The sequence below is a fragment of the Aulonocara stuartgranti genome, assembly GCF_965226115.1.
Source record: "Aulonocara stuartgranti genome assembly, chromosome: 9".
In the NCBI taxonomy this organism is placed as follows: Eukaryota; Metazoa; Chordata; class Actinopteri; order Cichliformes; family Cichlidae; genus Aulonocara; species Aulonocara stuartgranti.
This window is the reverse complement of record NC_138960.1, coordinates 24,644,066-24,657,615: the sequence shown is the minus strand read 5'-3', so window position 1 is coordinate 24,657,615 and position 13,550 is coordinate 24,644,066. Positions and strand designations below refer to the sequence as shown.

At 42.2% G+C, this 13,550-nt stretch overlaps 2 protein-coding genes across 7 annotated transcripts in view; both read left to right on the top strand.

Moving 5' to 3' along the window:
* The window catches only part of map3k22 (mitogen-activated protein kinase kinase kinase 22), a 42,651-nt gene extending 36,361 nt beyond the window's left edge, over nucleotides 1-6,290 (top strand). For all 6 annotated transcript variants that reach the window (XM_082546274.1, XM_082546269.1, XM_082546270.1 and 3 more), the window contains exons 14-18: nucleotides 588-736; nucleotides 842-973; nucleotides 1,939-2,068; nucleotides 3,323-3,500; nucleotides 4,128-6,290. In XM_082546274.1, the coding sequence (XP_082402400.1) occupies nucleotides 588-736; nucleotides 842-973; nucleotides 1,939-2,068; nucleotides 3,323-3,500; nucleotides 4,128-4,356 (818 nt within the window). In that variant the 3' untranslated portion in view covers nucleotides 4,357-6,290. The remainder of the gene's footprint in view (nucleotides 1-587; nucleotides 737-841; nucleotides 974-1,938; nucleotides 2,069-3,322; nucleotides 3,501-4,127) is intronic.
* A 1,636-nt stretch (nucleotides 6,291-7,926) lies between these two features.
* cry-dash (cryptochrome DASH) lies at nucleotides 7,927-13,489 on the top strand. The gene is made up of 14 exons (XM_082546074.1): nucleotides 7,927-8,315; nucleotides 9,523-9,695; nucleotides 10,053-10,146; nucleotides 10,231-10,361; nucleotides 10,455-10,603; nucleotides 10,714-10,802; nucleotides 10,906-10,979; nucleotides 11,093-11,182; nucleotides 11,272-11,351; nucleotides 11,445-11,504; nucleotides 11,608-11,765; nucleotides 11,878-11,997; nucleotides 12,187-12,363; nucleotides 12,991-13,489. Exons 1-14 carry the CDS (start codon nucleotides 8,253-8,255, stop codon nucleotides 13,096-13,098), a joined length of 1,566 nt encoding a protein of 521 aa, XP_082402200.1. The 5' UTR covers nucleotides 7,927-8,252; the 3' UTR covers nucleotides 13,099-13,489.
* The last annotated feature ends 61 nt before the right edge of the window (nucleotides 13,490-13,550 follow it).

The following is a 13,550-nucleotide window of genomic DNA, read 5'->3' as shown; positions in this document are numbered from 1 at the left end:
CAGGCAGAATTCCCCCCTCATCGTCCAAATTAAGCCGTTTTACGGGCTTACTAATCACATCTGTCCTCATTTAGTCTATACATCCTGCCCAGAAACTGTCTACATCATAATACCAAAGCTTGGCTCATAAGTCTGTGGTCGATGTGTCCGTCTCTGGTGTCCGTCTCACCCACGCGCGACCAAACAGTCTAACGCAGCCACAGAGAAGCCTGCTGGTTCCAAAACAAAGTCCCGGAGTCTGAGCCTGAGAACGTGGGAGCCGCGCAGATGAGCTTTCTAGGCTTTCACAGTTTGTGTGTCTGTTGGTGGGTTGCGGTTCCACTGCTTGACTGTGATATCTGGGGTTTCCCCAGTCTAAGAAGGGTCTGCAGTGGGAGTGATTTAACAAATTGCGGTGCGCTTAACGTCTGGTCTCGGTGAAGTTGATGTGTGATCAGTGGAGTTTGACGTTTGCTTTAGTTTTTTTTTTTTTTTATAAACATGCTCTCAGATCCGTATATCATAGAGAAGCTGGCTGTCATAGGAGGCTTAGCAACACAATTAATTACTGAGGGGGGGACTCATAGTCTGGCGTTTCATTTCTGCAGCACCACGGGCGCCAGTCAACTGGAGACAGGGAAAGCTGCTGGGACGAGGAGCGTTCGGGGAGGTCTACCTCTGCTACGATGCCGACACAGGCCGCGAGCTGGCCGCCAAGCAGGTGCCGTTTGATCCCGACTGTCAAGAAACCAGCAAGGTGAGGGGAAATATATCAAAACTGTTTGGATTTGCATGAAGTTGATGGCATACGATGGGCTTTTTTAATAAATTGAAGACTCTAACTTTGGTTTTTCTGCTGCAGGAAGTGAATGCTCTGGAGTGTGAGATTCAGCTGCTGAAGAATCTGCGTCACGAGAGGATTGTGCAGTACTACGGCTGCCTTCGAGACCTCGACCAGAGAAAACTCACCATTTTTGTCGAGTTCATGCCCGGGGTGTGTATTCTGCGGGACATTTTAAGTAAATTTAATCACACTCGAGCAGCCCTTAAATTTCGAAAGAACAATTAACGTCTGAGAATGTGCGCGCCGGACTTGGTTTGGCTATAAAGATAGGTACTGAGACATTTTAACACAAACATTAAAATCAAACCCTTACCAGCCACATCTGCTAGAATCTATTTAGAAATGTCACCAGCTGTCAACAAACATGTCCTCCACGCAGTTGATGTCAGCAGAACAGCTCATTTTATGAGATCATATTCTCCCTAAATGAGCAACTTTAATGAGCTACTGTCGCCTGCGGACCCTGTCCCCGAGCCTGCTTTTAATATTTCCTGAGCTATTTTTTTTTTAAATTTCCCAGAGACGCTGAGTGTCTTAGTCACACATTGTCTGGAAATTGGAAATGTTTACGTTTCGCCAGAGTTGGCAGAAGCAAGACAGGAGGTGACAGAGCCAAGCTTTTGTGTGGCTGCGTGGCACGGCTTCACTGCTGCGCCTGACCGATAACACTTTAATGGCCCGAGGGAGGGAGGGCCGTGTGTCCCTCGGAGAGACCCCGAGAGCTCCTAAGGTGTCCCGTTGACAGCTGAAAGTGAGGAGGCAGAGGTTTTGTTTTCACCGCAAGTCCTAAAGTGCGTCACAGGTGTTACAGGATCAGGTCTTAGCTCCTGCCGTGTCCCCAGGAGGAGCGGAAAACAGGAAATTGAAGGAAATGCAGCTCACTGGTGCAGTTTGGACTCAAAGTCAGTCAACAGACTTCTGTCAGCACGTTATATGCTTACATTCTTGGTTTTTGGCCTTGAGAATTGGCTGCTTTCACAAATAAACCCCAAACAAATTAGCTGGAACACCCACGTTTTCCAGAAAAATAAGTGTATGTAGATTTTTCTCTAATTTCGCATGCGTGTCCGTCCCATCCATTCATTCGCTCACAGGCTTTCTGTTTGTCTCTGTAGGGCTCGATAAAAGACCAGCTAAAAGCCTACGGAGCCCTGACGGAGAAGGTGACGAAGAGATACACCAGGCAGATCCTCCAAGGAGTCTCCTACCTGCACAGCAACATGATTGTACACCGGGACATCAAAGGTAAATGAAGCCGCAAGCTCGAAAAAGGCCAAGGTTGGATTTTAATTGGATTTGTAACCGGCAAACACTCACACTTGGAAATGCTTTTTTCAATGGGGTCCTATAGCAGTAGCTGCTGCAATAGGCGGGGGGTCAAAACTACAGATTCATTCATTTTCATTCGGGTTGACATTTCCTCATTTGGTCATTCGTCGTCTGCAGAACGTGCCTGGAAAAATGTGCTATTTTCAACTCCCCTTTGAGATATATTAGGCTTCGTGCTGGTGAAACTGGCTGTTCTAAAAATGCTCAGCACCGGACGGAAAGGTTTTGGTTTGGCTGCCCACAGCTTTGGGAGTTACTGGGTCGTTAAGCGGCGGCCAAGAAAGAGGGGAATATACTGTCTGGTGGGGGAAAAAGATAGTCGGTCTCACAGGACCAGGCAGGGCTCTATGAAGAGCACATGTGGGTGTGATCTTTCCACTCAAAAAGGCTCTGCACGTGTAATGTACGGTGTGTTCATCTCACCACAGAACATTTCTGTTTTTGCAGTAAAAAAAAAGGGACTTAAGCTTGGCACCACACGCACGTTCACATTCACTCCGGACCAGCTGGAAGTTTCTCTGAATTTATTTGCAAAGGCTGGAATTATCAGAGAACCTGTTGTCCTACGTACAGGAAACGTGCAGGCAGTGGAAGAAGCAGCTCGGGGCTGTAAAAAGTAAAGGTTATAGTTTGAGCCTCCAAGTTTCTTCTTTTGCAGCCTGCCAGTTCTTTGGTGGGGGTGGAGGGTGAGTGGCAAGTGGTGCACATTAGTCACCGATCAAACAAGCGGCGTGGCTGAAGGAAATGGGATAGACAGAGCTACATTCGGAAAATTACTAAGATAGGAGGAGAAAGGGTGTTGAGGTTCGACGTGTCTCTTGTGGAGCAGACAGTTTATTTAGTATTTCATTTTCTGAACCCAACGAGGCTTTTTCCTCAGTGTGAGAAAAGTGAAAGAAAGATAAACTTCCCTGTTTGGCGTAGCTGACTAAGCGCAGGATTTGTATAAAGACTGCTGAAAGATATGCTTTTTAAAAATAAGTCTGCCAGTATTCAGTTACCCAAACAGTCAAGACCTTTTGCCTTCTTCCATCAGCTTGAATTGCTGGCACCAATCACTTTTTGCCCATAACAATAATTGCAACTCCAAATTGTCAGCGTCCCTTTGCGTCTGACAGCTCTCGGGAGAGTCCTGAATACTTTCAAGCTCGTTTTGTTTCGATCCACCAGGTGCTAACATCCTGAGAGACTCCTCGGGAAACGTGAAGCTGGGAGACTTTGGAGCCAGCAAACGTATCCAGACCATCTGCATGTCTGGTACAGGCATCAAGTCTGTCACTGGCACCCCCTACTGGATGAGCCCTGAAGTCATCAACGGGGAGGGATATGGGAGGAAAGCTGATGTGTGGTAAGGAAATTATTAGATAGAACTGTATTGATTGAAGTGGCGAACAATATCAGATTGCTGCCGTCGCTGCAAAAGCAAAAGCAATAAAATGACCTTGAGCAATAAATGATATTGTTATCAGTTGCTGCGATATGCACTCTGTTTACTAATACTGTTGATATTTAACACACTGAGGCGTTGAAATTAGAAATGCAGTCGAGTAATAAATGGAATAAATGAACTTTTTTAGTTACACGCTACTTCAGAAACTCACATAAATATGAACTTTAAATAAGGGCTGTATGTGCCGATAGATTAGAGCACTTTATACAGTTTTCTAAGAGAGCGCGCTTACTTAAAGACTTGATAAGAAGCCAGATATACTAACGTATCATTGCATTGCCAAACAGTGTTAACTGTAGATTTTTGTGAGATTCAGCAGTTTTTGGGCCCATTGTTCTAGGGCGTAATTGGTTGCTCCAAGCTTTAGAGAAAGAGTACAATACTGGAATAAGTTTGTTTGGATTTGCGCTCGTGTCATAGGGTTAACTCTGGTATTTGACACAACAGTTGGAGGTGCAAGGTAGACAATAGACACAAGCCGAGCTCCATTCAAATCATTTTTCCTGTTGTGCTGTTTTCCTTCAGGAGTGTCGCCTGCACCGTTGTTGAGATGTTGACCCAGAAACCCCCGTGGGCCGAGTACGAAGCCATGGCAGCCATTTTTAAGATCGCCACCCAGCCTACAAAGCCCACGCTTCCCGAGGGTGTGTCCGACGCTTGCAGGGACTTCCTGCGGCAGGTGTTTGTGGAGGAGAAGTGGAGGCCCACTGCAGACTTTCTGCTCAGCCACCCATTCGTTCAGGGCAGCTTCTGAGCTCCTGTGGATCCCCTTCCCCTTCCCTGCCTGTGAGGCCTCCGTGGCCCCGGTGCATCCCCTCCTCTCCGGCCCGTCCCATCCCCAGGGCCCCCTCCCCTCGTCACCAAGCTCCAGGGCTCAGTACCACTCCCAACTTCCTGTTATCCACCACTAGTGTCTGCCTTGTCGAGACTCCTGCATCCTACTAGCTCCACCTGGACTATTCCCTGAGAGGGAAGGGTGACTGCTGTTAAGACCTCCAGAGTCCTCTGAGGTTTTGCATGGTGTTCCCTCAGGAGGGCACTAACAAGAAGGCAGTCTCACAAGCTCCAGACTGCTGTCCTTTTAACAAGCGCAGGAAAAGTGACCAAGGTTAGAGCAAAGTGTCGCGTCTCAACCTTTAGGTATCACTTTACACCCACTTACTGCTGCAGAACAGCGTCTCGGGATCGAGGAGACGTAATTGTGATTACATTGATCACACGTGACCGTACTGTAAGTTTCTTATCAGCCTAAAGAAAGCTGTGGGCAGAATTTAAGATGGTAAAATATTTTTCTATGATGCATATAAAGTCATCCTAGCAGATGAGATGTCTATTGTGATTTTTTAAAAACAAAATGTAAATGTATTTTTTGCCAACGCCTTACAATAAGAATTTGTAAGTAAGAATGTCTTTTATAACGTCTGCGAGGGTCACCAGTACCCTGCTTTCATAAGCACTCACAAAAACAAGCCCATTTTAGGAAGGATTGTCAATGTTGCACTTTTTGATATCATGCATTGAAACATTTCCGACGTGCAGGATAATCAGCCGAGGAGATATTTTTCTATTTGATGCATTTTTTTTTATATATTATTGAGAATTGTGTTTCAGTGTAAAAGAAGAAAAAGAAAAAGCGAACTGTTTTTGCGCATTCGTGTGCAATGTCTCTTAAGCAATACCAACACTACTGTTGTCATTCCATCCTCCCATGCAGCGAGCCTTGTTCCATTCAGAAGTGGCCAAAGAAACGTTGCAGAGACTGAAACCTTTCGATAACTTTTAGAAAACGTGCAGTATTAGTCATGTCTGACTTTTTTTGCCACCTCAGAGCCCCATATAGCCTTTCCTGTGTTATGGCAGCTTTGTGCACAGACCAAATCGGACGCATTAACGTCACTTTTTTTTTTTAATAATTTTTTTTAAAGATTGTGAAATTAGACCGAAGGAAGCGTCTTGTTTATATTTTTGCTGTAACTTCACCCCACGCCTTTATTTAGCTTTCCACGCCATCTCGAATGGGTCTCTTAATGACTTTGACGGCACACCGTGGTCTCTGTGACGTCATGTGAGGCGGAGCTTATTATTACAAGTTGCCAAAAAAAACAAAACATTGAGTTGAAAGGATGGAGTGGAATGATGTGTTCTTTAAAGTGGAGATGAAATGAAAGTTTAACTGTGGGGTGGGGGGGTCGATGTCGGAGGTGTCGTGACTTGCTGTAACACACAGGCACTTAAAAGAATGACGATCCAATCTTTTCAACCCTTAGTGCCTTACCTGAGTGTGCTTGCAAACACAAACGTTCACTGCCAAAGCAGAGAGCTTCCTTGTAAGGCGAGCGGCTGTTTAGTAGAAAGCACACGCAGGATTAGCTGAAAATCTTTTATATGGAAAAACCAACAAAAGATTATACTGTACATACATATTGTTCTGCACTTTTGTATGAAATTTCTTTTTACATTATAAACAAAATCTATTTGAAATAGCTACGTTATACAGTAGATTGTACTGTGATTTAGACAGGAGAATGAATGGTTGCCTCTTTTAAGAGAAGGTAGGCAGGATGAACAGACTGGGAGGCTTTCGAATGGGACGGAGTTTGTTTGGTCTGAATGACAAAGCCTTGAAACATGAAATGTATCAAGTCATTGAACTTTTGTACATTTAACTTAATAAATTGAAGGTCTTAAGACTATGTTTCACAATGATTTTTTTATAATTTGCAAATTGAATTAAAAGTTGACTTTTATGACACTTTTTTTCCCCCATTAATGTATGTATTTATAGTTGTGATCTCATGATTGATAGATGGATGGTTGAATGCTGAAATTGATATTTTCTTTTGGACTCTACCAACAACTTTCTTATTGGGCTTATGATTTGGCAGCTGTACCTCCATGGTGGGAATCTCCTGTTTCACCACATCCCAAAGGTGCTCTATTGGATTGTGATATGATGATTGTGGAGGCCATTTGGGTACAGTGAACTCATTGTCATGTTAGAGAAACCAGGCTGAGATGATCTGAGGTTTGTGACATGCTGTGTTATCCTGTTGGAAGCAGCCATCAGAAGATGAGTACACTGTGGTCATAAAGGCATGGACATGGTCAGCAGTAATACTCTGGTATCTAAACAATTCTTAAAAAGGCCAAAAGTGTATCAAAAAAAATCCCCCACACCATTACACCACGACTGCGCTTAACTGCTGGGCAGGTTCGATCCATGCTTTCATGCTGTTTACACCAAATTGTGACCCTGTCATCAAAATATCAACAGAAATTGAGGCACATAAGACCAAGAAATATTTTTCTAATCTGTTCTGTTTCAGTGTGCCTGTGTGAACTGCAGGTTCAATTTGCTGTTCTTTTTCGACAAGAGTAGCACTCAGCATGGTCTTCCATAACTGTAAACAGTAGGGATGGTTGTGTGGAAAAATCCCAGTAGATTAGCAGTTTCTGAAATACTCAGACCAGCTTGTCGGGCACCAACAACCATGCCACGTTCAAATAATTTAAACAGCCTTTCTTCCCCATTCTGATGCTCAGTTTGAACTCCTGCAGGTATTCTTGACCATCCTTAAATGAATAACAGCCACATAGCTGATTATATGTTTCCATTCCAAGCAGCTGGACAGGAATAAAGTGGCCATGAGTGTGCATTTTATTTCACCCACTTGCTTAATTCTTTTCTATTTAGATCACAGGTTCTCAAATTTTTCTGAATCTCTTACAGAGAAGAAAATTCTCCATGGATCCCTTCATAATCGTAACGTTAAGGGTATTACGCTTATTACTATTTGTGCTGTTTACATATGTATTCTTACTGGGCACATGTGATGTGACCTATCAAAATCAAAAGTTTCTTTTGGCACCAAGATAAAGTGGATGGGAGTAAAGGACACAGCATGATTGTTTTTGTCATAGATTATCTCCAGCTGTTGATATGTACTTTTATATATTACAGAACAGCTTTATAAATTATTTTGTGGACCTAATGGCTATGGGTGTAGACACATGGGGGTTTTGTGACGTCATTTGTAAGAGGCTCGGTTAAATGACTGAACCTTTTGTAATTGTGCCTTACGTTTTTATTACTTTGTTGTTTTTATATGTCAGTCTAACTGAATAATAGTTAATAGTTATAACAGACACATCCCTATTACACGGTAACTCTGTTTTAAAGAAAAAATGGGATGTAATTTAAAATTGTGTATGTATATTCAATTCAATTAAGACTCAATAAAATAGCTTTTCTTCAACTCTGCAAACTCATGGTTAGGACCATATTTTCATAAGACGGTATAAGAAAAGGCAACACACAAACACACTACTTAGTTATCCAAAGACAATACGAAATATGATTTATTTTTTTAAATGCCAGTATAAAGCCTAATTTGAAAATAACACAATATAAATAGTTAGATAATTTTGACTAAAAACGATTAACACCAACACTGTCGGAGCAGCTGTTAGAAAACCACCTTACAAAACCTGCCGTTTTGTAACGTCGTGTCTGAAAACGTGACTGCCAGAGAGGAGCCGCCGAAGAGACAACTGACGCTAACCCGGGAGGTACAACTCTCTGACACCGAGGTCTCTCTTCCTCAGTGCTTAAAACAAGACTATTGCTGCTGTGGTGGAAACAAAGCAAACATGTCTTCCTCCCGTACAGTAATATGTTTGCTAAGAAACGACTTGCGTCTCCACGACAACGAGGTAAGAACATGAGTTTGTAGAAAAAAGTGCGACGTTGTTAAACTTAAATGTTTTAAAAAAACACGATTACTTCGCATGTTAATTATTTGATTTGTTGACGACATTAAAGAAATTGTTTAAACATGTTAACGTCGACATTAAAATTACAATAACTCCAATATAGCCTGCAGCCACGTTACAGCGGTATTACTACCGGTACAAGACCTCCAGAATAAAAGCATGTTCCCCAAAACTAATGATTACACACTTTTAATTTTTAAACTGGACTGCTTTTTAACCCCTATCCTGTTTTAAGTATCTAACACAGTGGTTCTTAACCTTTTTGGAGGTACCGAACCCCACCAGTTTCATATGCGCATTCACTGAACCCCTCTTTAGTGAAAATAAAATAAGATTTTTTTCAAATTCAAGACATACATATGTTTTTACTGGTGCACAAAATGAGCCGTGCATGTCACGGCGGAGGCTCTGCCGAACCCCTGAGACCGACTCACCGAACCCCTAGAGTTCGATCGAACCCAGGTTAAGAACCACTGATCTAACACTATCGAAGGTTATTTTTGCAGCTGCAAAAATTGCATAAATAAATCAAAATTTCGAGTTAGTATCTTGACTTAATAGCTTAAAAATTCGAGTTACGTATCTCGAAACTTCGACTTACTCGAAAATAAATTCCAAATTTGGACTCTGCCCAATGACTGTAGAAAACATTGGTTCTGTCTGGCATTTCCCCCCCGGTGGTGGAAACAAGCTTCCACAAACTTGTGACATCTAGTTAGAATTTAAAAAAAGAAAAAAAAAGAAATATATATAAAACTGAACCAACCCCCCCCCCCCCCCCCCAAAACAAAAGCATTGAGCATGCTTGCTAACTTTCAGGGAATTTTTAATATTAAATTCAATTTTCGTTTATTAGGTTTTCTTTTCTTTTCTTTTTTTTTTTAATAAAGTAAACCATATCTAGGGTGGTACTGAGTGGTTAAATGTACAGCAACTTAAGAAAGCAACAGCAAATAGAAAAAAAATGCAAAAGCACACAAAATGTATTTATTTAACACAATTCAGTGAGTCACATACTCTACTTGGAGGACAGAAACAAGCCCACCTCTACCATCCATATCAATAGTCAAAGGTGTTTCTATCGTAAAATCAAATGTGCTGTTTCACATAATTGCTGCAGTACGTTTATTGTATGCTCGATATGCAGCTTTTCCACTGGGCCCAAAGAAACGCTGAACACATAGTCCCGCTGTACTGCTTCGACCCCAGACACTATGTGGGCACTTACAACTACAGCTTACCAAAGACTGGGCCTTTCCGTCTGCGCTTCTTACTGGAGAGTATCAGAGACCTCAGAAACACACTGATCAGCAAAGGCAGGTAATAAAACTATCACTCACAAGATTTTTCTTTACCTAACCCCACTGTCAAGTTTCGCCTTTGCTACACTGTCGCTAACTCACAGTCTCTATGAAAGGTTTATAAGAGATCAGTTTACTTTTCTATCATGTTATTGTTAACTCAGTGAAGACACTGGCCTTGGCTTTCTAGGATTGAATTGATACGTGTAACAGGATCAGGACGCACCTGGACTTACAGCGGTTATGTTTATATTAGCATTGCTTCTGCACACACTTTTTCCTGTCAACTAGCACTCTACCCAGGATGCAGCTTGCCTGGCATGGAATGAGGCTTATATATGTGTCTCTGTGTTTATTTTGTGTGTGTGTTTGACAGCAATCTCGTGGTGAGACGGGGTAAGCCAGAGGAGGTAGTTGCAGACCTCATCAGGCAACTGGGCTCTGTCAGTAGTGTGGCTTTCCATGAAGAGGTGCTCTCTCATATTACAGATAACAGCAAAAGTGCTGTCTGGCCATTGGAGCGTGGTTTTCACCATCATGTGCTTTTTCTACAGGTTACCTCAGAAGAGCTGAATGTGGAGAAAAGGGTAAAAGATGTGTGTGCACAGATGAAGGTCAAAGTTCATACCTGCTGGGGCTCTACATTGTACCACAGAGATGATCTTCCATTCCCCCACATGTCCAGGTGTGAAAGCAGATACAGAGAGGAAGCTACCCTTTTTGTAAAAGATACACTGCAGGTTAAGAAGTGCCTTGTAATATTTCCCTCTGTTTTTAGGCTTCCTGATGTGTACACTCAGTTCAGAAAGGCAGTGGAGAGCGAGGGCAGGGTGAGGCCGGTCTTCTCAACCCCAGAGAAGCTAAATCCCCTTCCTCCAGGCCTCGAGGAAGGAGCCATTCCTACAGCAGAGGACCTGCAACAGACAGGTGAACAATCCACCAAGACACATGTCCGCGCATTTATTCTATGTGTTTATGATTCAGGATGTTTATTATGTCTAAAGAAGCCTAATCATGAAACACTTTTCCCCTTCCAGAGCCTGTGATTGATCCTCGCTCAGCCTTCCCCTGCAGTGGTGGGGAGAGTCACGCCCTGGCCAGACTTAAACACTATTTCTGGGACACTGTGAGTGCAAAATGTGTTTTACATTAGCTGCTGTTTAGAGAACTATGGAGAAAAAAAATCCCAGATGATCTATTAAAGATCCTCCATGATGTCTGTTTTAAAGGATGCAGTTGCAACGTACAAAGAGACTCGTAACGGTTTAATCGGTGTGGATTATTCCACCAAGTTTTCACCTTGGTGAGTACAAATGTATCACTGCCTCTCTGCTCCACTTTGCTACATGGAGTTTAATATTTCATTGAGGTAATTCCCGTGATTCTGTCTAATGGTGCGGCTTTGGTATCCTGCAGGCTGGCAATGGGTTGCATTTCACCCAGATATATTTATCATCAGATCAAGCAGTACGAGAAGGAGCGGACAGCTAATCAGAGCACATATTGGTGAGCACACAGGCTGGTGATATGTGAAAATCTATATTTGTCATATTTTATTTTTTCCCTATCTGATGAGCTTCCCTGCTGTCCTACAGGGTAATTTTTGAGCTTTTGTGGAGGGACTACTTCAGGTTTGTGAGTGTGAAGTACGGAAATAGGATTTTTCAGGTCAAAGGTACAGTAAGCTGATGTTTTTATGTTACTTTTATTATTATTGTTGTTGTCTGCATGAAAAGGTATATTTCATGTCACTGTGACTTCAACTCAGGACTTCAAGACAAATCTGTGCCATGGAAAAAGGACATGAAGCTATTTGATGCATGGAAAGGTTTGTGCTCTTCACTCATCCTGCATGAATTATTCTTTGAACTGAAACAGTACGTATAGTATATGAATATAAAGGTGAATTTATGTGCAACTGGAACGTACAGAGGGACGCACCGGAGTGCCTTTTGTTGACGCCAACATGAGGGAGTTGGCAGCGACCGGCTTTATGTCCAACAGGGGGCGTCAAAATGTCGCTAGCTTCCTCACAAAGGATCTGGGCCTTGACTGGAGGATGGGAGCTGAGTGGTTTGAGTCCCTTCTGGTAAGCAGTAGTTGTTTATTATCTTTATAAATTATTTCAAAGCTTAGTTGTTTAAGAATATAATATTCAGATATTAATACAAAACTCATCTTTTTAAATGTTCCTTACAAAGATCGACCACGATGTCTGCAGCAATTATGGTAACTGGCTGTACAGCGCTGGGATTGGAAATGACCCCAGAGAGAACAGGAAGTTCAACATGATCAAACAAGGACTCGACTATGACAATAATGTACGTTTGACAAAGTAAACACCGTTTCATTTCCTTTTGACATTTGTCTAAAACTTTACCTTTTGCGCTTCAAGACAAAACTGCTGAGTCACCTGTTGTGCAGGCTTTGCTGTTTTATTATTGAGATTAAAAATAGGGCAAAATGTGAGGAAATCAGTTTTGACTCATCGGTTTGCGTTTGTCTTTCAGGGAGATTACGTCCGACAGTGGGTTCCAGAGTTGCAGAATATCAGAGGAGGTGATGTGCACACACCATGGTCACTCAGCAACGCTGCGCTGGCCCACGCTCATGTGACCCTCGGCGACACCTATCCCGCTCCCATTGTTACGGCACCTGAATGGAGCAGACACATTAACAAGAAAGCGGTGGGTGTCTGGGGGAAGGGAAGTAGTTAGTGTGATTGTGTAGTGCTGCTATATTAGTGTTTAATCCATAACTGCTGCAAATAAAAGCGCTTAGATATAAATAGACTTACTCCACTATTGTTTGTACGTTCTAGTTCTTGTACTTCTTATCTACTACAGCTCTAAGGCCTAATTGCACTTTTAACCCACTACATGTATCTGGCAGATATTACTACATGTTACTCTTCAGCTTTATCTAAACTTAAACTAAACTTTCCATAAATAATAATATACACTTATATCTCAGTAAATAGAAAAGCGTCTGCTGCTCCAGTCTATTTTGGGGCCCCTTGTCACGTTGTCACCAGTTCCGCAACAAGAGAAACACTTCCCCTTAAAGTGTTTCATTTATTAAAATCAGAAGAGGTCGACACTTTCATTGTGTTGTTTTAGAAAATAAAAAAATGTTAATATAATTTGTGACATAACATTGTTTTTGTGTCTTTTCTACCCAGTGAAATATCTTGCCATCCCTCAGATGTATTTGAAAACAAATTCTACATTTCTTTCCTTATTTTATTTTTAATTGTGTGTATTTTCTTTTATGCAGTTTTAAAAAAGTTTTTTTCTTTCTTTTCTTTTCTTCAGGGTGGCACAGGACCTTCACCAAGAGGAAAGAAAGGCCCGTCTCACACCCCCAAACAGCATCGGGACAGAGGCATCGACTTCTACTTCTCCAGAAGCAAGAACCTGTGAACACGTGGACGCTCCACTGATTTAATCTTGAACTGTTTCCATGAAAATCTGTCTGGCACGTTGATGTATTGATTCAGGGAAGCTGAAGAATGAGGATTTGAGGAAGCACATGTTACGGTGCTTTAACTTCACTGATCAGGCCATCAGTTCTGTAGAAAATTGCCACATCAAGGGCCTTCTATGGATCCTTCGCTGTGTTTCCGGCTATGCAGCGACTGTGAAAAACCACAATGTGTTTTTTTTTATGATTCAGAATCACCTGTAATGACCTCATATGATGTTTTGAACAGATTACTGTTACTTTGTTCTTGCAGGTTTTCTGTGCATTTATACTTTGTTTTTGCTTTATGTGTGATGGTTACAAAACGGCTATATTAAAGTTGCTATCTGATGCACTAAATCTTGACCTCCATTTATCAGAGCAAGGAAGTCAGTCCGCTCTTTCTGAGCAG